Source organism: Lathamus discolor, chromosome 3 (assembly GCF_037157495.1).
Source record: "Lathamus discolor isolate bLatDis1 chromosome 3, bLatDis1.hap1, whole genome shotgun sequence".
Taxonomy (NCBI): domain Eukaryota; kingdom Metazoa; phylum Chordata; class Aves; order Psittaciformes; family Psittacidae; genus Lathamus; species Lathamus discolor.
The window spans coordinates 76,405,224-76,430,238 of record NC_088886.1 but is presented as its reverse complement, the minus strand read 5'-3'; the positions used below and the strand labels follow the sequence as shown (position 1 = coordinate 76,430,238).

General features: G+C 37.6%; 2 protein-coding genes across 3 annotated transcripts in view; one reads left to right on the top strand and one right to left on the bottom strand.

Moving 5' to 3' along the window:
* The window catches only part of COL5A2 (collagen type V alpha 2 chain), a 113,644-nt gene extending 105,898 nt beyond the window's left edge, over positions 1 to 7,746 (top strand). The window contains exons 51-54 of the mRNA XM_065669885.1: positions 1,821 to 2,112; positions 2,724 to 2,911; positions 4,963 to 5,187; positions 6,000 to 7,746. Coding sequence (XP_065525957.1) covers positions 1,821 to 2,112; positions 2,724 to 2,911; positions 4,963 to 5,187; positions 6,000 to 6,146 — 852 coding nt within the window. The 3' untranslated portion in view covers positions 6,147 to 7,746. The remainder of the gene's footprint in view (positions 1 to 1,820; positions 2,113 to 2,723; positions 2,912 to 4,962; positions 5,188 to 5,999) is intronic.
* Positions 7,747 to 15,594: 7,848 nt separating this feature from the next.
* COL3A1 (collagen type III alpha 1 chain) overlaps positions 15,595 to 25,015 on the bottom strand; it is a 50,586-nt gene continuing 41,165 nt past the window's right edge. For both annotated transcript variants that reach the window (XM_065669883.1, XM_065669884.1), the window contains 13 exons: positions 24,195 to 24,356; positions 23,961 to 24,068; positions 23,063 to 23,170; positions 22,610 to 22,663; positions 22,322 to 22,429; positions 21,647 to 21,700; positions 21,428 to 21,535; positions 20,216 to 20,269; positions 19,875 to 19,982; positions 18,926 to 19,208; positions 18,199 to 18,386; positions 17,769 to 18,011; positions 15,595 to 16,751 (listed from right to left, as the gene is read on the bottom strand). In XM_065669883.1, coding sequence (XP_065525955.1) covers positions 16,605 to 16,751; positions 17,769 to 18,011; positions 18,199 to 18,386; positions 18,926 to 19,208; positions 19,875 to 19,982; positions 20,216 to 20,269; positions 21,428 to 21,535; positions 21,647 to 21,700; positions 22,322 to 22,429; positions 22,610 to 22,663; positions 23,063 to 23,170; positions 23,961 to 24,068; positions 24,195 to 24,356 — 1,725 coding nt within the window. In that variant the 3' untranslated portion in view covers positions 15,595 to 16,604. The remainder of the gene's footprint in view (positions 16,752 to 17,768; positions 18,012 to 18,198; positions 18,387 to 18,925; positions 19,209 to 19,874; positions 19,983 to 20,215; positions 20,270 to 21,427; positions 21,536 to 21,646; positions 21,701 to 22,321; positions 22,430 to 22,609; positions 22,664 to 23,062; positions 23,171 to 23,960; positions 24,069 to 24,194; positions 24,357 to 25,015) is intronic.

Sequence of the window (25,015 nt, the reverse complement as noted above, 5' to 3'; positions counted from 1 at the left end):
CAACAAATAGCCAGAGAACCTGCATTGAAAGGGCTTGTTTCTTACTCATTTTCATCTTCCAGATCTGTGACAGTCCCAGTCTGATCTACCTCTGCTCTCCTTAGGCAAGCCTGGGGCTGCTACTGCAGTTAGCTCACTGGATCCTGACGGATCTGCAGTTCAGCGTAGCTGTTTGGCAGGTTGGGTTCTAAAACCTCAGGCCTAAGCATAGGTCATTTGGTGTATCCGGAATCTGGAGTAGTTCAAAGCCAGTAGTCCCACAAAGGTGGCACTGAACTAGAACAGCCGCGTGACTGATTGCCAGCAGCATACTCCATCATGCATTAAAGAAATCTTTCAGTCCAAACAAACAGCCTGAACTCTAACACTCATATCAGCTGACCTTCAGGCTGATCTGGGGTTTTACAGGTACCAACGACAACAGTTAAAAATGTATTGGCTGTTTTGGAAAAAGTCCTAAACCTTTTGCTAAATACCCCAACCATATTCCACAGTTACCAATTCACAAAACCTGAAGCCATAAAACATAAGGTAGGCTATACCAAAGAAGATAAATTAGAAAATCAGAGGGATTTGAGAAAAGTGTGATCAGGATGATCACATGAATGATTCTCTTGGGGAAAAAGTGGAAAAGGTAGAATAAAATAGTGAGAAAGAGAAGACAGTATCTACTGCTATTCTGTCTCATAAGACATAAGGTTTCCTGTGCTTACCATGTGCTTATAGTCATGCTTTTCCATTTCAATTTCTGCCAATTATCAGTATCTCCACTTTTGCCAAGGCACCAAGACTTGAATGAAAAGTCTGTGGTAGGGCGCAAGATTATGTGCGTCCAGTTACTTCATCTGTGTAATGAGACAGTACAAGAAATAGCATGTACCAGTATTTTTAGTTTTGCTTTCCATGGTGGACCGCATGCAACTATAAATTGGAACAAAAAAACAAGAAGTAAAGTTTGAGATTTCATTTGTCGCATGCAGTGTGTAAACTTGAGTGTGTGCTCTGTAGTAAGCATTTGGACCACTAGTTGTGAATTAATTACTCTCAAAGGAAATGCCACATTCTGATACATTGTCTGATGCACCAGAGCATTGAATTTCAAATGGAGGTATGTTACAGACTTTCTGCTGCCAAAGAAGAGCTGGCAGAACCTGCAGGTGGAGTAATGTTTTATTAACAGATACCTTTCTTGTCAAGACTCAATTAGCTCCCCAAGTGTCACAGTCAGGTTGACAGAAGGACCTCACAACCCATCATTTGGGAAAATCCACGAAGTCAGGAAAACACCTGCTCTGCCAAGTTAGGATGATGTAGATTTTATCTCACATATCTGTGGCCAGAAATCTCAGCCTTGTGCAGGATGAATGTAAAGATGTTTCTAGTGCCAAATTTTCTGTCCAAGCTTTGCTAATTTAAAATGTGCCTGAGGTGACTCAGGGGAAGCAAGAATTTTCAATTGCTCTAAAAATCACTTCCACTTTAAGAAGTAAAGTTATTGGGTAGGGATTTGAACAAGGAGGGACATATGGCTTAACAAAAGATGGTCTGAGGCTATTCCTTGGTGACTTCTTCCAGCTGTTAAGTCTGAAATGATGAGTGATATGAAGTTGAGCAAGGTATTAAGAAAGGCAGAAAAGGCATGAAGCAGAGAGAGTACCTCACATGCAGTTCTAATCTCTTACCCCTGTTCCTGGAAATGGGAATTGTTTATCTGTATCTGAATATTACTTGTGCATTAGGGTGACTGACACTATAATTTTGTGTAGTATTTATTCTGCAGTTGCCTCTATTGCCCCCTTTTCTTTTTTTTTTAACCTTAGGGTCCTCCAGGTGATCCTGGCCCCCCTGGTCCTCCAGGACCTCCAGGCCACCTCACTGCTGCCATTGGTGACATTATGGGACACTATGATGATGCTATGGCAGATCCGTTACCAGAGTTTACTGAAGATGAAGCAGCCCCGGATGACCATAACAAAACAGACCCAGGAGTCCATGCCACACTGAAGTCACTGAGCAGCCAGATTGAGACTATGCGCAGCCCAGATGGTTCAAAGAAACACCCAGCACGGACTTGTGATGACCTGAAGCTATGCCACCCATCCAAGAAGAGCGGTGTGTATAAATAATGCTGTCTTGTTTCCAGTATATACTTGTACATTGGAAAAAAATATGTAATACAGATTTTTGATGGCCTAAATCAACATTCACACTAGGAGCTTGAAAATGTCTCACAAAAAATGTATTCCTTCTTGCCAATAAATTATATATGTTGATGTATCCCATATTTATTTATTCAGGTTTTTAATTGAGATGTATTTTAAAATCTGAAATATTTTAGACCTCAATGAAATGTTACTTCAGAAAGGCTTGTTGCCATGGAATGCTACTTATATTGTGACAGAGATACATTGGTACACCAGTTGTGAATATTTGCTTAACTGCTATTAGCTCAAAATGTTACCTGTGGGCTGACAAACTGTGAATGCTTTCTGTCCAGAAATCTCTTCTGCTGCTGCTGCTCCATACTAGCAGTTTATAGGTGCTAATGTGCTAACATGCCATTTAGGAGTTTTCCTAATTTGTATATATTATATATATATATATATATATTATATTATATATTATATTATATATTATATATAAATCAGAACAAAGTTAGAGATAATTTGTGGCAGGCCTTACCAGGTTTTTGCCCCATTTTCTGAAACTTTTTGTGTTTGTAGGTGAATATTGGATTGATCCTAACCAAGGATGTGTTGAAGATGCTATAAAAGTATACTGCAACATGGAAACTGGAGAGACCTGCATTTCTGCAAACCCATCTACTATACCACGTAAAACATGGTGGGCCAGCAGGTCATCTGACTTAAAGCCCATTTGGTATGGCCTTGATATGAACAGAGGATCACAGGTAATTAAATATATAAAATTTCTATGAAACTTGTTTCTTTCTGGTTTTGAGCTTCATCTACTATTCTGAGCAGATTCTTCTACAGTCAGAACGTTATAACTATTGATTGACTGGCTTATATTCAATTGGTTATTATTATGATACAGTAAGTAAGTACTCCTACACTGGAGATATTCAAGGCCCGCCTGGACAAGTTCCTGTGTGATGTACTGTAGGTTACCCTGCTCTTGCAGGGGAGTTGGACTAGATGATCTTTTGAGGTCCCTTCCAACCCTTGGGATTCTGTGATTCTGTGTAAGTAGAGGAAGAGCTTGGAAAACCAATGCAAGTGCATCTAGGGCAGGGTTGGTTACAAGTAGACCACTGCTGGAAGAGATTTATTTCTCTTGATCCAAAAATTATCAATATTTCTAGCAATCTATTGTAGTAACTCGCTATCCTTGTCCTTAAAAAAAAAAGTACTTTTACCCTAATAAAAGATTCAAGCCACTGCCATTTTAGTTGAATTCTACTCTTTCTTTTGCAAAACTCTTTATTCCTAAAAAAATACAAAACTTAACTTTAGAAATCAGTTTTTAAAGAAAGTGTGAGTATTACCACATGTGTCAGGATGCTCCATGCTGAACGCATCAGTCTCCAGGCAGACAAAAATTCCACTCAGTTTTCTGTTGCATTTTCCCACTGTGTTAACTTCTCAAAGGCAGCTTTATGATCCTGACAAATAACAGAAGTTTATGATATGCAAAATACATAATTAAATAACTAGCTTTTGCTATTTTTATGCCTAGTTTATCCAATTAAAACCACAGAAAATATTTTCAGTTGTTATTTCATTAGGGAGTAATTACATATCTTTAAAATTAGTATTTGGAGAGCAAAAAACAATCTTGCTATCAACTGGTTTCCTGAAAACTGCTCAGAACGTGAACAAATACATGTGAGAACATGTGATATTGAGAACAGATGTGGTATGGATTGCTTTCTTCAGATGTTTTCAGTTATTACTAAATTCACCAGAACTTACCATGACTGAAGATGTCAGAGCTCATGTTCAGCTGCCTGCAGAGCTACACACAGGGGTTTTGTAAGTCAGATGCTCTTTGGGGGAAGAAGCTATCTTCAGGAATACTATAAAGGAGTATTTCATTTTTGAAAACTCCATCAGGTTTTATAATTAATGGTAGTATTTGTATAATAGTCAGATGCTCTCCTTATGGATTCTAAATAATAAGTGTGTCTGAGACTGTTAAGCAGGATAAACATCTTGTATAAAATGGCAGTGTCCATGTATGAGATTTTCTCTTTTCTTCGCCAGTTTCAGTGAAATGTATACTTTTTTAGAAAGTCTTGACTATTGATTTTTATGTTGCAATGATTCATAAAGCAGGAATAAAATAAAACCAGAGAGAAAAAAAAGACCCTCATGAATTTCAGAATTTTTGTTATTAGTAGAAAAATAGCTTCTGTTTTTTTTACAGAAACATTGGCTCTTTGTAAAGCATTTGTCAAACTTTTGTGAAAGTTAATTAGTTAATAAAGCCCATATGCAAATGTATAGTTATTTTTTATATTGTTAAACTTTGGCTGTTTGTGATGCTTCTAAATACATTACAAAACCTATAGAAAACAAGTTGCTGAATTTGCAATATAGCAGATACACTATAAAAGGGTTTTCTGTGCTTGATGTTTCTTACCTACTTTGAGGTTGCTCTAATGCACTGTTTCATATGTGAGGTTTAACTTCTACTGAATCCCTTTTTGAAACAAGGCAGAATTCATTCCAAAACTTGGTGTATTTGTGGGGGCCCAGCTGCCTTTGAGTTGTTCAGCTGCACAGTTTTATGGTCAAAATTCTCCAAAATGACCCCTGTTACAGGATGTCTACATTTCTTTGTCCTTAACTGGTAGCATATTACAAAAGAAACCATGTAATGGGGCTTCTGCTAGTCATGTCTGGAAAGGGTTATGGTAATGATAGATGTTTCTAGAATTCATGAACTCTTAATTCATTTTTAGGAAATACATGTTGATCTATTTATTTATCTTCGCAGTTCGTGTATGGGGATACAGCTGTTACTCAGATGACATTCCTGCGCCTCCTATCAAAGGAAGCTTCCCAGAATATCACTTACATCTGTCAGAACAGTGTTGGGTACATGGATGACCAGACAAAGAATCTTAAAAAAGCTGTGATTCTGAAAGGGGCTAATGACCTGGAGATAAAAGCAGAGGGCAACAGCCGATTCAGATACACTGTTCTTCATGACAGCTGTTCTGTAAGTTTGGCCTTTTTGTCATTTGTATTTAGAAAAAAATCCATAGAATGAAGTAATTAAAATGCTGTAGAACTTTGTTATGAATTGTAGAAGTAACTGATCAAATCAGTATTTTACTAGAATTCTTCGCATAATAGAAGTCTGCAGTATTTAGAGGATTTTTACAAATTACTACTTGTCAATGAGCATTTTGCATTTCCTAGTATTTGTTTAATTGTGTGAAATCACACAAATTGGTCAGATAACGACAAGCATTTGTCTGCCAGATGGGTAAGATTATTGCAGCAATGAACTGAAGGAAACTCGCTGGTACTGTGGGTGACTGAGTTGGAAAGGAAAATGTCCCCCATATGCTTAAGTGGGCATAAAAACCATCAAGTAGTAATTTTTTTTCATGTTCAGTAGCATTGTCAGCCAAGTCCAAGATACTGGCAAAATATTTCTACAATTAGTTTGGCATTTGAAAAGTTAGAGTACTCTCTGTGCTTTAAAGTAATATGGCCCAAGGTTGTGTGTGCAGGTGCATATTGAAACGTAAAGAATTTCATAACATAGAAAAAAATCAGTCCAGCTTGAGGGAGAAATCCTGGTGTGTCAATCTGACGTGTCTGTTCATTGCTGTAAGAGCAAGATACATACATTTTAAAATAACCAAGGCGCAGTACAGGGCAGGGGTTGTTGCTTAGCAAAAGAAACATCCTTTATTGTTGTTTCTTCTGACCTATCAGATAACTGACTCACCAGCTGGAATTTGGGATGTTTCTGACATGAGCTCTGGCTATGTTTTTCTCTCTTTTTTTTTTCTCCTCCAGAAACATAATGGGAACGTGGGCAAGACTGTTTTTGAGTACAGAACGCAGAACGTAGCACGCTTACCTATCATAGATTTGGCACCGGTGGACATTGGCAGTACCGACCAGGAATTTGGAATTGAAATTGGGCCAGTTTGCTTTGTGTAGGAGGAAGGGGGGAAATTAACACACTACCCAGCAACAGCAGCAATTAAACACATGAACTTAGACTGATTGAAGTTAATCCTGAGACTCTTGAAGTAATGGCTGATATTGGATCAGCATTGTATATACAGTTCTTTTTAAATGCCCGGCCTCCTTTTGAATATTTATTTTACTTTCAAACCTTCTGTTTTAAATGATTGAAACTGTTTAGTACAGCAGTACAATTTTAAGAGGATTGATGACCATGTTTTAAAAGTAATATGAATCTTTTTCCTCACTTTTGTTTCAAATTATTTCAAAATTTACAGGTATTCAAAATAGATAGTTTTAATGTGAGACTATGTAAAGCTCTAAGGATTATTTCTTTTGCTAGGATGCATTCTGAATAACAGAAAAGTAGAGCACTTTTGTGACCTGTTGGCTACATTTCAATCATACCTACTCCTTCTACCCCAGTTTGTCTTCCTGTGGTTGCCAGTATAATACCAGTTCACAGAAATCTGACTTTTGTAGAAAAAGATGTCTTCATAAAAGATCATCTTAATTTGGCATTGTCTTTCCTGCACTTCCGATGTAATAGTCTGCTCAGAAGAATATTCCATAGCCATGATTAATTTATGAAGTAAAAACACTACTGGGGTAAATATGAGTTTTCAGTACGGGTGTCCCATATCTGAAATTTTAAGGCCAGACTTCACCTCTCACAGTGTATCTGTGTAATTCCATTAAATTACCCTTAATCTTCAAAATACTTCTTAAACCCAGTACTTGTTGATTTTTCCAATATTTGCCCATCTAAGAAGCCATTACATATCAAATGATACAGATGTCTTACATATGGTGCCAATTTATATATGTTGCAAGTCATTCACATGTATACCAGACCAATTGCTAATAAAAAGAAAGTAAGTTCAGAAATTCATTGGTTTTAGCTGACATCCAGACATGCATCCCCAGTAATTTGACTTACTGGCCTTGAGTTGTCAAGGCAAGAAAGTTCCATCATTTCTTAGCATGAGCTACCTCATCTCTGGAAGTTGGGATGCATTTAATATTCCTGTTTCTATTTTAGATATTAAAAGGTGCTATGCTTCTGTTGTTATTTCAAGAAAGGAGATATGCAGGGCAAAATCAACAAAAAAGTGATGGTGCTAAATGACTCTCTAGAAGGCTGATGAAATGAAAGATGCCTACTGTCAGTGTCATTTTCAGAGCTTAGCTCTTAGGCTTATGGTGTTTGAGAGAACAATGTTACAGTGCATTTATTTGTTGGTCATACAGTATATAGAATGTTTTGTACCACTAGCATGCTTTATTTTGTAAAGTATGTAGGTACAAATTTATTTAGGTTGTTTCTTTATTGCATCTGTGCTCTCCACTTTTTTTTTTTTTTGTTCCTTAAAAATAAAATAAAAAAAAAATAAACAGCTGGGGCCATCCCTAAAGAAAGTCATGCACATAGCTTTATTCATGTATCTTTCCAAAGCATTTAATTAAATACATGCTTCTCGTTATGCAAGTGGTTTCCTTTTGTAGAATTCCTTCCAGTGTATCCCATATGAGATTATTTCCAGGAAATTAAAGATAGAAGTATTTAACTTTTGCTTTGTTGCTGTTTGAATGACTGATTTGCAATACATTCTTCTGAAGTAATTTACACATAGGAATAAGAGGGCATTTTAAATAATGCCCTCTGGCCTAGTTCTTAAAAGAAGGACATCAGTTTGTATGAAGTAATCACCAGCAGTCCTGTTAAAGCTGCCTCTAACTAGTATTGTTTGAGACTCCAGAGAAAAAGAATTTTTATTCAAGACTGAATACAATGTGACTTAGCCAATTTCCATTGTCAATGTAAGTTATCGCTGATAGATAAGTTTCTGGACAAGACACAAATTTGCATTGTAGGCAAAAATTTATATTCCTTTCCTTCTGAAAGAGTAGGAGCTTTGAAATTTTCAAGGTTGTCCATACACGTAAGTAGGGACTGGGAATAGGGAATTTGACAAGTTCACGCTGATGTTACCCGTTTGGTTTTATTACCCAAGCTGGAACTCAGTAATTTCTTTTTATTGGCATGAAATAATTTCTATGAATGTGACTCAGGTGTGAATTTATGATACTGGATCCCTGAGAAGTTTTAGATAACATTAATTTCACTGGATAATCTGAGGTGTAATGGCTTGCTTCAACATGTTGATGCAAAGGTAGGTATCCGGTGGCTGTGATCATAACTCTACAGGATGTTTTTCCAGATGCACAAAATAAATAACGTTCAGATTATAGGTGCTAGTTTGGAAGTTGTTTTTAATCTCTGATTTTCATCGGCTGACTATTACAATCTATGAGAAATTATAAATGTTTTGCAAGGCTGTTGAAGGCAAAGAGTATTCAATTTTGAGGGACATTTTATTTTCTTTTCAAGCCTCTCTTTGCATCTCTCCATATGATGCATGCAGTATTTCCTCAACCAGGTGAGTTGGGTACCAAAGAAGAGCTTTAACTAGAAAGCAGTCTTAAGATAAACACCACTGGAGAATCACAGAGGCAAAGTCTCACTTGAAGTGTGAGCTCTTGGGAAATCCAGGTAGCTGACTAAGGAACTTTTGCAATGCAAGTTGTTGGACATGCCTTTTTTTCCTTTTTTTGGTCTCTTGACTATTTTTATAGCATACATGCATATTACATCTCTTTCCCTATTTTAGCATTACTTCAAGTACTGCAGAATCCTTTTAAGCAGACAAAACAATTAAAAAGCATGGTGGGGGAAATTTCACTGCTCTAAACTACTTTATCTCTTATGCAGGCAGTGTGGCACAGCTGCTTGTAAATACGGCTTTAATTTCATGAACCTAGAATGAATGAGCTGACAATTTGAAAAAGTTGATTTTAATTTATAAAGTAGCATTAAATAAATACCAGCTATAACAAATAGTGCAGTTCTTTGTTGCACATGGCCTCAGAAAGGGTAGAAAAGGTAGTTTAGAATGGTTATGATAATATAATTTTAGAGCCTATATTTAAATTAAATTATAATATATTATATGGTCATTGCTATTGTTTTCCATAACTGACGTGTCCTCAGTGAGCAATGAGCCCTAAGACTTCTAATGGCTTACGTGGTCTCTCTTGGTTTCTCAAAACCAGTAGTGCAATAGTTGCGTGGCAACAATGCACTAAAATCTCATCTAGAAGGTAAAATCCTGTTGTTTGCTGCTCATAATTTGGCACTTACTCTGTTTACATCAGTGGTGGAGTCAGTGTGGTAGTTTATCTTCAGCATTTGAAGAAAGACTTATGGATTCTTTTATAATTTGGTTTTAACCAAATAATTTGGATTTGCAGTTGTTTGTTCTGAAGGTGTTTGTAGTATCACTGTCATGTTTTTATCCCTGTGTCACTGAACTCTAGATATAAAATACCAGACTTTGTATGTAATCACACAGCTGATTACAGACTTGGGACTAAGCAGAGCTTTCTTGGTGCGAGGGGCCCTGTCAGTGTAATAGGAGCCTATCCTTTCTAGTATTTCACAGAGAACACAAAAAGCAGCCAAGAAGGAAAAGCGACAGGTTTGGTCTATAGGGGTATTGAGGTTTTTTTAACACAATTTTTTCACCTTCACAGCTTAGATTTTATGCAGCTACGTGGCAGAATCCATGTTGGATTTTTTTGCAAGCAGTGTTTCCTAACACTGCCTACTTTCTACAGTGTATTTTACTTCTGGATTTATTTCAAGTGAAAACTTTGAAAGAATAAATTCTTGATTAGAGAGAGGAAAAAAATGTAAAAAAAAATCTTTCTGATATGCTCAGTGGACCTTAGAGGTTATGATAAATGTTTCCAGACAAAGTTTATCTTCAAGCACAATGAACAAAGAATTGAGATTCAGGTATTAGTGAGCATATTCGTTTGCTGTTGACTAGTTTTAGTGATCTTTCACATTTAAATATATATTTTGAAAGGAGTTCAATAATGCTGTCTCCAAGCCTTTTTTTCTTACTCTTACTCAACATTTCCTTAATTTATTTTGAGCAGAAAGAGATACAGAGAACAGAACTGGTCACAGTGATACAGTTTATTGGATACCTCAGCTAACATGCCCAGTGGCTTGAATGAGAAGTATCAATATTGATTCATATACTGTATAATTTAAGTAATATTGGTGTCATAAAAATAATAAAATTTTCTTACTCCTTTTGTATTTCCTAGAGGAGCCCATCTCTGAACGTGTACATCAAATGTCATTTCCTCCCTACTGCATCAGGGCCTTCTTTCAGAGAGCTCTTTAGTAGTTCTGGATGCTTAAAATGAAAGACCAACAAGGAATTGATAGTTTAAGTTCTCCCTGAACAACAGTTGTTTTGGTTTTTTTTTTTTTTTTCCAAATCACAGCTTTGGATTTTTGAACTTATTTTAGAGTAACTATGAAGAAGAATTTGTATTTTGTCTGAATATTTGCTCTTTTAGGTTGGTGGACCAGCTGAAGATGCTCTCCTTCCATCCAGACGTCTTCCTTTCTCTTCTGTTTTGATGCTCCCCCTCTAGCTCAGTGGTTATTCTGTTGTTTCTGGGTGCATGAGAGCATAAGTTAAAATGCTGTAGCCTCTCCCTCCCAAATTAATTCTTGCCTGTTATAACTTCCTTGTAGCTATTATAAATACTTAGCTCTAAGTTTTTTAAAGTGAAAAGATTCTGTAGAGTACTACGTGCAGTAGAATGCATCAAGCAACACAAATATAGGAAAGAAGATGGCACAATAGATAAATAAAACCAACACAATCAACAACTACAAAACATAGCAAGCAAATATAGGAGAATGAGGGATATTTACTCAAGTCAAGAAAAAAGTCTGAAAATGGGTTAAGAGCAAAAAGCATTATTTTTTTTATTCCTGTAGGGTAAGAGCCCCTAGGTTTCTTTTATCTTATGTAGCTGCTTGAGATTGAGCAGTGTAGCTATTGGGCTGCAAAACACTATTACAATCTATTTTCAGGAAATGAAGGCTGTCCTGAAGATGTAATACTTGCTAGGTAGTTGGCCTCGCTGAGAGGCTATTTATAAAAATAATAGGATACCAGGAAATAACAGTGTAAAACAATTAGTAAAGGAAAAGTGTAACTAAATGGAAATGTAGAAATGCAACTGAAGAAAAAAGATTTCTTTCAAGCAGGCAAATACCATACAGAAACAAAGGTAAAACTTACAGTATTAGGCAATGATGGTATTAATATAAAATAAAAAAAAAAAGACAAAATATAAATCAAAATCATCAGTTCAATAGCTGAAGTAGAAATGCCAAAGAAACTGTGGAGCTGTAGACCCAGTTGGCCAAATGGTGTGTTTATGCTAGAAAAAGTTTTGGTTTTGGATTATTTGTGTCCAGTGCACTGCAGTTTGCTTGAAGTTTAAAGATTTTGTTGAAGTGTGCAATTTCAAGCATATTCTGCAGAGTTCAAAACATCCATAAAGGAGCCTTCTTGAGCAAAGTTGCTAGATGGGTACCAGAGAGTTAAATTCAGTTTCTTCAAAGGTAGAGTGTTTTTAGCCAGCCTATTTTACCTGCTGTGTTGCTATTCAGAAATTTAGCTCATGTTAAGATCAGAGGTAATGCTTATTAATGTATCAGAGATTGTGGGAACCATTATGAAGTATATGATGAACTACAATTGCAAACCACCTGTATTAAACCCTGTCCACCCCAAGAGACCATATGTTTGGTCACAAAGGGAAAACTAGGTACAGAAGACCAGCTTTCTTATGCTGCTGCTCATCCGTTTGAGGCGATTATTGCACAGTGTCTCTGCAAGAATGGTAAAAGAAATCCTCTTTTCCGCAAGCCAAAGAAGAAAGGACATAATGTCAGAGATGAGGAACAAGACACACTGTAGTAGACTCAATAGACTGGACAGTGTTCAGGAGGATGTGAGCAGAGTGATGCAAAAATTTAGACTGGAGTGCTTTAGAGATTTACAGAACATAGGAGAAAACTCAGAGAGTTTGATTGCTAATGTGTCTAATGTGCTATTGGTATTGTAAGTTTTATAATCTGCTGGGAGATCTGGAAAAGTACTACGGTAGCAGGCAGTAGTAGTTTGAGCAGGATGCTAGTAGAGTCAATTTTTCTTCCATCCGCCAGATTGATTTTTTGTGTGCTCTCAGTGAATATGGATTCAGCAACAAAACTGAAGTTTTAACTTTTAATCCAGAGATGTCCATGACTAAAGGTATACTGAAAGGGAGTAATGTGTCTATCTCATGAACCTCCTCTGGGAGAGAAAATTTCTGGATAAGCCTAGGTTTGCCAGGTAGAACTTATGGCAAAAATAAAAAAAGAGAATATTATGACCAATGGCCTTGGTGGACTTAATTCATCCTGAACAGCAGTCCCTCCATGTAGGGTGAACTACATCTCACCTTCTCTCAGTAAACAGGTAAGTAGAAACACAGAAAGCATCTCTTCATTTCCCAAACACCTTTCTATTCTATTACTTCAGATTTGTACACATTTTCTTTTAAAACATAAAAAGATACAATCAAGGACTTCTGATTATGAGCACATACTGTATTAAAATAGTAAATAATAAAAAATGTTTCATATATTACTATAGGTTAAGATCTCTGCAACTAGTCCAGGAGAGAGGCATGTGGTTTAAAAATCAGAGCTTGCCAGACCTGACTTTCATCCTGGTGATAAGAAATTGGTATGGTTTTTCAAAGAACCATTAGAGTTTCAGTCTTGGTTGAAATGGGTATGTTATCTGTGATAAGAAATATATTCTAATTTGGTGGCTACAATGAAGATGTGTTAGTCTTAAATAATAACCAGTCCTCCAGCAGAGCTCATTTTCTGGCTTATATAATCAACATGCAGCTGACTAGGAACACTGGAAATGAGATTTCCCTACTAATGCTATCAGGACAGCCATAGAATGGCAAGATGTGTGTTGGGAAGATCTTTCCCCTTACGAATTCAGAATTCTTATAGACAGTTTTTCCTCCAAGTTACTGCCTGCAAGTAGAGGCTTAAGACTCTTTAACTGGTGTCACAACACAGATTACAAATTACATTGCTGCTTATTTAAATGTCTGACTTCCTTTTTCTAGCAAGGAATGTTGTTGGTAATTAGCTTTAAAAAAAAAAATTAGTAGCTCAGATTCAGAAACCATCACAACCCCATTATAAGTGACTATTTGTCCTGGCCTGGTTCTAACTGTAAACTTACCACTGAGGTGAAGAGCTGCAGACACAAGCTTACTGAAGGGCTCCTCTCTTGCCAGTAGCAGTCCCGAGCATTAAAGCCAAGCTGCCTCTGCAGTGATCTCTCATGCTCTACCCACCAAAGGCTGTGAAAGGAGCTTGCAGGGCTCTTTAAAGCAGTGCCTCAAGCCACACAGCTGCTAGGTAGGAGGCCACTACCTATCACCCAAAGAGAGGTAAGCTTCTGGAAGTGATTCACAAGTGTTTCTAAATTGTTTCAAATTACAGCCTAGTCAAGTTTTCTGGTTAGAAAAGGGGTTGCCAGCTTCTTGACATGTTTTTTTTGGGTTGTTTCGGTTCTTTTTCAAACATGTTTTCCATAAAGAATGTAGAAAGGTGTTACAATAGACCACTGCCACAGACAATAGTCAGGGAGTCCAGTTTCACCACAAGAAAACTTCTGGTGTCCTACAAAAGAGTACCCGTTTTAGGTGATAACCTGCATTTAGCTGGAAAGGTGACACTCGAACCAAATATTAAAACCTAAATTAGTGGTATGTTACAACTGTTGGTATTGTCTGGGAAACTGAGGCAGTTTTGGGTTGGTTTGGCTTTGCTTTGGTGATGGTTTTGTGGTTTATTTTTATTTTGTGTGTGTTTGCTTTTTTTTTTTTTGTTTAATTTCTCTTGTTTTCCCCAAAGAACCATAGTAAATGGTGTTACAAAGTGTTTGCATATTAGCTGGCGTAACATCATACAACTGAATGAGAAACTGTGGATCAGAATGAGAAAGTTCATATATCAGTCTTACTACTGTGTGAGCAGCATCTTTTCTTATTACTTCAAGCCTCTCATTCACCTTCATGCCTCTTTTTTTCAAGTGTGTAGCCTATGGTATTATTTGGTTTTTAATTTATTCAATACAACTTTAAATTTACATGCAAAAGAAGGATGCACTTACTTAAATAGATACCTAAAACCCAACTTATCTTATAGCTTGAAAGCAGGTGGTTCCAGACAGCTTTGAAAGACCTCTGTTAGTTACCTGCATGAAAATGGGTTAGTCCTAGAAGTTCTGTAGTCTGCTATGTACCAGTGAGTAAGGGTGTTGCTAACCTGAAAGTGTTCAGTAAGATTTATTTCTTTAATTGTATTCCCATGTAAAATAAAAGCCTTTTGCAAGATGACACAGTAAATCAGAGTTTAAAAAGCCCATAATATTAGAATCTAAAGAATTCCAAAGGATTAGAATCTAAATCATCCTTATTTACTAATCTAATTTTTATTTATGAAGCTGAGCTGTTTCATATGTCTATTATGTCATAGTTTTCTATAAAAGTACCCTCGTATCAGAATTGTGGTGGCTTAATAACAAATTTGGTGAGGTTTCTTAAAAACCAGCATCTCTCTGTCCATTTTCCCTGCTTGGTGCAATCCTGAAAGTATTCTCAGAAGATGCTCAACCCATAATCATCAGTGAGAGCCTTTAAGAATCTGGGGATTTTTTCTTCCTACTTCTTGTTGTCTGACCTTGTTTATGATGCTGGGCTGTAGAGCAATGTGTGGCAGTGCAGTAATGATGTGGGGGCAGGCTCTGTATCTTCTTTCACAGGAAAGACTGAGTAGCATCTACCAGCATCTACCTCTGGGAGTGGTTTCACAACTCAGATACTGGTGTACAGCTAAATTTTCTTCTACTGGCCTGAAACTTGGGTATGGCTCAACTACCGTGGCAACTGCATATCCCTGAATTTTTGCTATGATCAAGGGATGACTCAGCTGTGCAGCTCCAACAGCCATAAAAAATACCAAGATGCTTAGATTGTCAGCTTCATCCAACTGCCATTGCCTCCAGCCTGCACTGCTGGAGACCTTTAGATCATTTATTTAAGCTGCAATCTGAAAGGATAGCAGTAGCCTATTTAGACCTATTTATTTAGACTTAGGTAGGTTTTTGTAGAGGAAGGGAAGATTAAGCTCTTATATTTCCTTCAAACTTACCTGCCTTGGTGCATGAGCCCTATTTTGGATCTTGATGTCAGAGCTGAACCCATGATGATAGTCAAAGAAGCTTACCAACACGGGAAATGTCATAGTATGATGCCATAACTTGCATCACTCAGGGCTAGTGAGTTTTCCTTCAAACAAATTATCTTAGAAAAATCAGTTAAAGTAGTACCAGAGTTGTAGCCTGCCTTATTAATTTGTTTAAAGAAAGAGATTCAGATAGTAAAATAAATTTTAAAAAGTGAGTTTTATGAAACAAGGAGTTTTATTAAGATATGTTATTATGTGTCTCTGTAAGGAATAGACCAACAACCATATAAAAGCTTACAAAGATGGATAACCTTCAACACTATAAATGTGTTAATGTGACAGAAGAAGTTCACAATTTTGCATCTTTATTGACTTTTACAGAGTGAAGGGAGAAAGTTCTCAACAATCACATGCCAATGAAAATCTTTGACAGGAGACATTTACCATTGCTTTAAATCCCTTTTTATTCTTTTAAGCAAGTCAATAACCCTGACTTGCAGAGTTAGGAGTGAAAAATACATTAGCACCATCGTATTAGTTTTTTACACTTCCCTAATTTTAGTGGTCTTGACCAGCAATGACAGGAAAGTAGAGAAGCACCTTTGATAACAGAATACAATCCAACAATAAAATTATGGTGACTACTGACATTAAGGTATAAAACTCTTAAAAAACACTGTACTTCACAGCTAATCAGTACAGAAACAATTTTGTACCTAATAATTCCACAGAATTGACCATGGGTTCAATGTGTTTTGATTGGTTTGATTGATTTTTGGTGTGACTCATTAGACACATCCCAGTTTCTGTCCATGTTGAGGTAGTTGAAACAAGGAGGTCTTTCTAGCTTTATGGACCGTATCTTTGAAAGAAGGGTAAACTTTGGTACTGGGAGCAATCAGTGCTTTGTAAATTGGCTAACATTCAACTAATAGAACACAGTGTTGTTTTATTAAGTGTTGAAGTTGTATTATAGCACCACGGAGACATGTTTTGAAAATGGAATTTGGTAAAAAAAATAGAGCAAAGAAACATTTTTACTGTACTTTGTGTAATAGCAAAAAAGATAACCCTTGATATCAAATTGACTTTTCCCCCAGAAATTTTGTTAATAAATAACTGGGATACAGATGGTCACCTGTACTAGCTGACAAGGCTAAAACAAGGGAGCACAGTTGGAGTGTGAATCTGTTTGCTGGGGTTTCAGAAAGAGCAGGATTTTTGGTTTATAAGAAGCAGACTGGGCCAATGTCCACGCCAAATTCCTGATCAGGACCACCGATATCCACGGGTGCAATATCAATCACGGGCAACCTCATTGTCTTGCGCGTTCTGTATTCGAAGACTGTTTTACCCCATTCACCAGTGTGTTTCTGTGAAGTTAAAAGACAAAACCAAACATGTTAGAGAAAGTGGTGTTGGGCTAGGTCAAAGTTATCATACAGTCTACTGGACTTCATGCTTTCCATATCAATGTGTCCCTCTCAACACCATGAAAACTGGTTGCAGTTTCTGTAGAAACGCAAACTTGTAGATAGATAGACATTCTTCATTTCTAGACCTTTTACGCAAGGTCTTATACGGTTGTAGACCTTGCAGCTCATAAGGGATAGGATAAATGGTGGAATGTAGAATACTCTGGAGTGGTGCCAGTGCCCTGACTTAGGTCTGAAATGTGCTCTGCTTTCTGTGAGATGGTACAAATGGCTACTCTGTTTGAAAAGTAGTTTTGGATTCAGGAAAAAGTGAGAGCAGAAATGAGGCTGCTCTTTATGTTGCAAAGTAGATGTGTTCATGCATCCTTAAATAGCAAGTTTTCCGTATGTTTGAGTTTGCTGTTGTGCTTCTGGGACCTTAAACAGCAGGAGGGAGAAACTGTGGATGGTGTTATGGTGTTTTGTATTTGTTCCTTAAAAGGCACTTAGAGCAGAATGTCCATCAATTATTGCTGCTTTCCAGTACTTCCGGCCACTGTAGAGCAAGGCACAGTAAGCAATATTGCTTCTGTAAGACAGAAGCCTGTGTTTGCCCCTTCCCATAATCATAGCTCACGGCTTGAATCAGCTAGCATTGATGTTTTTTGGATGACTAAGCTGATTGCTGCTACTCTTAGTTTTAGAGTTGATATGCGATGGATCAAAACTTGGTCACTGTGACTTCACTGACCTTGATTCTAAAGCAAGGAGATACCTGTGAAGCACAGACTTAAACTTTCTACAGTTGCTACAGGAGTGACATTGCTGGTGCACGGAATCTAAATTTCCACAATTAGGTGAAACTGTGTCCTTTCCTTATCAAGTCATGCAAAGCTCGCTCTTCCTTGATCATGGGTCTAGTCTTCTAGAGGGAATTATTTATTAAACTACAATACTAAAGTCTTGTTTACTTACAGTACAGCCATCTTCCAGAACAGCATATGTGAATTTGCTGTTTCCTTCAGCCTTGATCTCACTTTCCACAGAGCTCATCAGTTTCAGAGCTTTTTTAACATTTCCACTGGCTTGGTCCATGTAGGCAATGCTGTTCTTGCAGTGGTAGGTGATGTTCTGGGAAGCACGGCTGGAGAGGATGCGGAGGAAGGCCAGCTGGACTTCTGAGACATCCTCTGGAAGTTCGGGATCTCCATAGCTGAACTGCACAGTACAATACATAAGCAAGAGTGTTTGTTTAATCTTGTCTAAGGGCAGTCCATATAACTATTATTTCACCCACTAAATTTTTAGCTTAGTTTAATTTCAGTACTATATTTAGTACATTGTGATGTGCATGAGTACAATATGTACATTACCTTTGGGGCTGATAAATGTGGTAATTTCTTACCTGGAAGCCTCCATTCATAGATTCTCCAAACCAAACGTGTTTCCTTCCACTGCTTTCACTGGTCCACCAGTTTTTCTTTGGCACAGTGCTGGGGTTAGCACTGACACATGTCTCACCAGTTTCCATATTACAGTACACTTTAATAGCATCCATCTTGCAGCCTTGGTTAGGATCAATCCAATACTCTCCTAGAGGTAAAAATAAGTAAAATGTTAAGGGACTTAATATATCTGGAGGAGAATCTGACTGTATGATGGTGAAGCTTAACTCTATGCCAGATTCCTAAGCCAAATTAGGTAGCGTATTAATTTTGACAAGAAGAGATGACACAGAATATAAGACGATATAAAAATATCCTGAGTGCATCTGCACACTGTAATATGACTGACATTTGAAACACATATACAATTTATACTTGTCAAGGGTTTTTTTTCCCATACAGTTTTTTAAATAAATGTTCACTTAAAAGCATGTAAGGAATGAAGATGAAGTCAATGTATATACTATGCAAATGCACAGTAAATTAAAGTTTGAAATTATTATTGCATTTATCATCTTTATCATGACATTAAAAAAAAAAAAACAAACCCACAATTTTTGAACTGCAGATCTCTGCATTTAAATACTCAAAGACAACAGTATTCATGCAAAGAAAAAAACCAGCCACCTCAAGATCTGCTAAATTTGTTAGATCAAGGTTTCTGGTAGAAATTAAAACCTAACATACCACTCTTGAGCTCAGGATGGCAGAATTTCAGATCTCTGCAGTTACGAGCTGGATTCTTCCGTGACCCATCAGGACTAATGATGTTTTCAATCTGGTTGTTAATTGATTTCATTGAAGATATGATATCACTCAGATTGATATCATTTTCTTTTGGCTCATCTCGATATTCATACCCATAGCCCACTGGGCCTTTTTCACCAGCACCCAGGGCAGCCACACCACCACCACAACATGGACCAGGAGGACCAGAAGGACCAGGAAGACCAGGCTGGCCTGGTGGACCCTAAAACGTAATGAATATAGTGTTGAGCAGAGATCACAAGTTAGAACTTGTGCCTGCATGTGCCTCAATCTTAAAAAAAAAATAGAAATCTCACATTCAGTTTACTTACTCATTAAATAATGGCAGTTGCTATGCATAAACATCTGTTAGACGTTCCAGGCCTTTATTTTCTTAAAATCTGAATTTTCCTTTCCTAATTCTGTCAAGCTGTGTCTGTCTTCCTTCTGTCTGGGCTTTGAGAAGGAGATGGAGCCCTTTGCACCAAAATCCAGGGAATAACCATTTCTCGGCTTTAGGAGAAGTGACTATGCTAATGACCACTGCAGCACTGGCCTCTTTGGAGTACTCTAGGAAACTCATTTGATAGCTTCCAAGACACAAAGGGAGTCCGTGATCTGAAGTGGAGATCCTGTCTTCCCTTTGTACGCATAAAGTTCAGTGATCATCTGAGACTAACATAATGACCAGTGCATTAATAGTTACACTCAAGTACAAATGATCTGTAGTTGGTTTTGGATTTAGCCTTGATAGCTAGATACACCCTATAACAAAATCTGTCCATGAAATACAGATTTTTCTGAGGGAGATAATCAAACAGGGGAGAGCCCTATGTTTCATGAATAATCCCTAAAGATTCATTTGTTTGAGTGTGCACAATTTACTTACTGCAGGGCCACTTTCACCTCTGGTACCGCGGGGGCCAGGAGGACCAATTGGACCTGGATAGCCACTTGTACCATCTTTTCCAGGTGGCCCAGCTGGTCCTGGGGGACCCTAGGACAATGTTGAACACAAATAACATAGTCAAAACAGTTTACCAAATTATCTCAAATTCAGAAACGCTTTGAGAGATAGTTTGAACATTTCTATATGACTTATCAGGCATTTTCTCTTTCTTTAACTGTTGCTTGTTAAGGTGACAAACTTTAATAAATAAATTCTATTTGTTTCTAAACAAACAGTCTGAATCTTCTTTCCAGTTGCATTAAGTAGGGAGTTTTTCTTACCCTTGCGCCTGAAGCTCCTGGACTTCCAATTGCACCTTGTGGACCCAGGGGACCCTATGAAGAAAAGAAAAGTCAGGTACCTCTCAGTAATATTTTGAACTAGCTGGATGTGCCTTGTATAGAGATATTGAAAACATCCTTAGGGTTATATGGAACAACCTTATAAGAAGACTATGTCAGATATGAGAGAGAATTGTTGTCATTCTTTAACCAGAAAAAAAGGCTTGGATATTCTCTATACGAAAAATATTAACAATGTGATATCCAAAATGCAAGAAAGCTAACAGCTATCAGTGAGCTTTGAATGAAATCCTGTATTCATAAGAATACAGAGCTGTAGGCTCAAAATGCTGCAGTTTTAATCATATTACCAGCAAAGTTATTTAAAAATTTGACAAACACTTGTCAAATGCATGTTTAAAACTGAGTGTTCACCCTCATAATGTAAATGAGAATTTATTGGGTGTTTGGATATTTTACTTGTATGTTAGACAACAGGTCATACTATGTTGTTAAACAGGTTGCTATCAGTGACTTAACACTTCCATCATTGGTAAATTAATAGAGTAAGTTTTGGTTTCTTGATTCTCACATCATGAATGCTATTAATAATATTCTTTTCAGTATAAATACCTTTTTAAATTTTTACTTGTCATAAATACCTAGGACATGCCTATCACCCTTCAATTCTTTTTGCTGTTAAGAGCTATTCAACATGGTAATGTACGTTTACAATTCAGCAGTTTACTATTTCATGCCTATTTTGCCCTAATATTAATTATTGCAAAAGATGCATGACAGAAGAGAGGTATTTGGACTCCAAGTAGCTTTTTCATCAATTTAGTTGCTTGTCTACCATATATTTCTAATAGACAGAGAAATTTAAACCCTTGCTTTTATCTTTTATAATTTAGTCAGGAATAGCCTATAGAAATGAATGAAAGAAGTGTTTGTTCCAGACAAAGTCAGACACATACCTGAAAGGGGTTATACCAAACCCACCTTTAGCTGCTAGCAGCTTCTTCTAGTGCTTTACTGTTACTTATTTCAAGTTGATTCAGGGAATCTGGACTTTTGAACACATTTGACTGTCAAATTACACAGGTTCTTTTTAATTTTGTCTGTCTTCGGTAAATTAATTAAATCTAGCTAACTACCTGGGACCTCAGCCACAGAAGCTAAGAACAGCAAAATTCAATGCAAAATACTCACAGGAGGACCAGGGAGTCCGGGGGTACCAGGAAATCCTCTATGACCCTTTATGCCATTGCTGCCTCGTTCACCAGTTTCACCTTTGTCACCACGAGGACCTTGAGGACCCTTTAAGAGTAGGTTTGCAATAAAAGGAATTTATAAAAGAAATAAGAGAAATGCCCAAATAATAGGAAATAGTAAATGTATGATACCACAAATACTTTCAATATGACTTACAGCAGGACCACGAGCACCAGCAGGACCAGCAGAGCCAGGAGGACCAGGTGGACCCTGTGACACAATAAGGAGATGATGGTATGGATCACTTGGAGTTAACTTGTTCGCCTTTTTGTTTACAGATAAGCAATATGTTCAAAACTAGCAGCTGTTTGGAAACATGAGGAGGCTACACACACTATATATATAATCAACAAGAATTTTGGCCAGTTCCTATTTCTACCAATGCTAGTTTTACTCAGTTGCTTGTAGGCACTTATACATACCATATGCACTACACTCCTTCCTTATTTTGTGAGGTGCTCAGTGCTTAAGCTGTGCTGGCGTCAGCACTTCTCAAATAACTTGAAGACTTCCAAAGTTACTCACTTATTTTAAATAAATAAGATCGTTCATGCTGCGTGAGCACCAGATGGGATGGAAATTCAGGTATGGCTTGGTGGGCCCTATCTGCTTTTTGGCATCCTGAGGAGTATGTGGATTTAAGGCTTAATTTCTATAAAGACATCAAGAACATACAGTGATGTCTTTTCCCATGATATGCTTATAAAAGAGGTCAAGAAACTCTTGACTGACAAATATATGACTCTTCCAAACTTCCACTTTACTGCATGAAATAGATGTTGAATAGAAAAGATATGTAAATAAGCAGTAAGCTATTTACATTGGTCTTACCTGAAATCCTCTTTCACCAGCTTTTCCAGGTGCACCGCTGGTACCCGCGGGTCCAGGGTGACCAGGAGGTCCTGGAGGGCCAGGAGAGCCACTTTCACCACGGTCACCCTGAAGATAGTGACAGTTGACAGGATAATAAATGTAATGTTTTACAGAACTACAATGTAAAGACTATACTCGGTGGAGCATAAGAGATTCAAGGCACAAGTTACATAGTACTGAACTACCTATACTGTCATCTTTACGTAACATTTATTTGGCAATCTAAAGATATTGGTGATTCCTTACTTTGCCTCCTGGGGATCCATCACGTCCAGGTAAGCCATCTGAGCCAGGGTTACCCTGGAAAAAAGAGTGGTACAGTTTGTTCATAACACAGATGATGAATACACAGCTTGTTTTCCAGTAAGCTTTAAGAATATTTATCAAAGAAAGAGAGAGCTCTTAAGAAGGAAGAATTCCTGCAGGTAGAGTGGCCCATAAAGGATCTGGAAGACCTGCATTATTTTGTAGGCGTGTAGGCAGTGTAGTCTCATGTTCATATCCCAGTAAGACTAAGATGTGGCCCACAGGTACTAGAAGTTATAGCAGAGACAGCAGGCTACACTAAGTTACATGAGAATGCCATCTGCCCAGACACCTGTGTGTCAAGCATTTGAGGGAACCTTAAAGCATATTTACTCCCAGAGCTTCCAATTTGTAATGTACAAGCTAGCACGAAGGTCTAACACATCCACTCACATCTCTGCCAGGCTCTCCAGGTAGCCCTCTTTGTCCAACAGGACCTTGTGGACCAGGAGCACCACGTTCTCCTGGGACACCATTGGTGCCAGGTCTACCATCTTCACCCTGAACAAAAAGGATTTTATTGCAAGATAATGTACCTGTGAAATACCATTGTATTACATATCTTTAATGAAATATGAAATTATTATGAAGGGCCAATGTGACTGGTGGTTGTGAATACTCAAATAAAATAAAAACCTGGCCAAACTGGTTTCTTTTCATTGCTTGTAATATTCACACAAGGTCATTGAACCCAAGGAATGTTCCTTATTGTTTTGTCAAATAAGAAATAATAAATGAGTATGTTTCTTCTTATGTGCCCCAAAACAATAGCCACAGGGAAAAAAAATAATGCAAGTCTATCACTATATTAGAGATAAAATACAAACCAAGCCTCATACAACATTTTCGGGAGGTAGTTGAAAGTATTTTTCTGTTTGGGTCATAATATTTAAGCAAGAAACATACTGAGAAGCAAACAAAGATAAATAACTTGCAAACGAGACTATGACTCAAATCTCAAGGGCTGTTTTTCATCCATGATTGCTATAAGTGTGTGAAGCTGGTTATTTGTTTCTAGACAATCTGATCCAGGACTTTTGGTAATAGAGTTGAAAGACAATCTTGAATCCCATGGCTGCAGGTTACTGGACATTTTAAAGCCTGATCTTATGGATGTAAACACAAATAACTGTAAATTCTGTTGTCTCTGGACTGAAAAGCATTTAACCTCCCCCCGTCCCCCCCAAACCAATATGTTCATTATTTGTTATATCTCTAAGCTATTTTTAGCAGCTAAATTACAACTGTGGTGTGAACTTTGATGTTTTTGCTGCAGTGAATGTGCTCTCACCTTGGCACCTGCCATACCAGGTGGACCACTTGGGCCACGCAGACCTGGCAAACCCGTGTTACCTCGGCCACCAACAATGCCTTGAGGACCTGGTTCACCTGGTGCCCCCTGTTTAAGAAAATGTCAGAGCAGTCAGTACTGAGCATCTTTATAATTCAGTTGGGAGCTTCTTATTCTTGACAGACATAATCCTTGTCTATTGGTGTAATAGTCCCTGGCTGGACATGTACTTACCCTTTCTCCTCGTGCCCCGGGTGGCCCTTTTTCACCTGGTGCACCTGGCTCACCTCTTGTTCCAGCAGGTCCCGGACTGCCAGGAGAACCAGCATTACCGGGGGGTCCAGGAGGCCCATCCTTGCCTGCAGGCCCTGCATTACCAGGGGGACCTGGACTGCCCTAAAAAGAGTATTAAAAAGAAAAGTGTGAGCTGTGTTATCTGAACCAGTAGCACACGCTTACTGGCACTGGTCTTTCCTCACGAAAGCCAGCCAGACTCGAGTCATTGCCTGAAGGCAGATTTAAGGCTCAGCCTCTATTCACCCAAATCTGATCTGGTCTTATAAAGAGAATCTTTCTACCTACCACATTCAAAACATTATTTTTCTCCCTGTTGTCTGGACATACAGCTTGCATAATGCAACACCTGCACGTTTTGGATGCCCAGTGGCTGTAATGCATCCAACACAAGATACACATTCCTTACCCATGGCTCTACCACAGAAATTTGGAATAGTAGAAGACCTTGCTGATTTATTGAGTCACTTGTGCCAGATACCTTTAAGGTGTTGTCTCATACATGTGCAGAATGAAGTATCATTAAAACTCAGCATAGCCAATGAATGGAAAGAATTATGATGACTTTAATGTACCTTAAATTAAATCCTACTTTTTCTTTTTATTCAGCAATATTCTAATTTGCATCTATCTGTAATTAAAAGATAGAAAATAAAAATCTGTTTATTCAAATATAAAAGGTTTTTTTACTTTATATCTCAGCATACAAAGGATAACTTATAATTTTAACTTTAGAATAGTAAAATCCATTGTATTCTTTG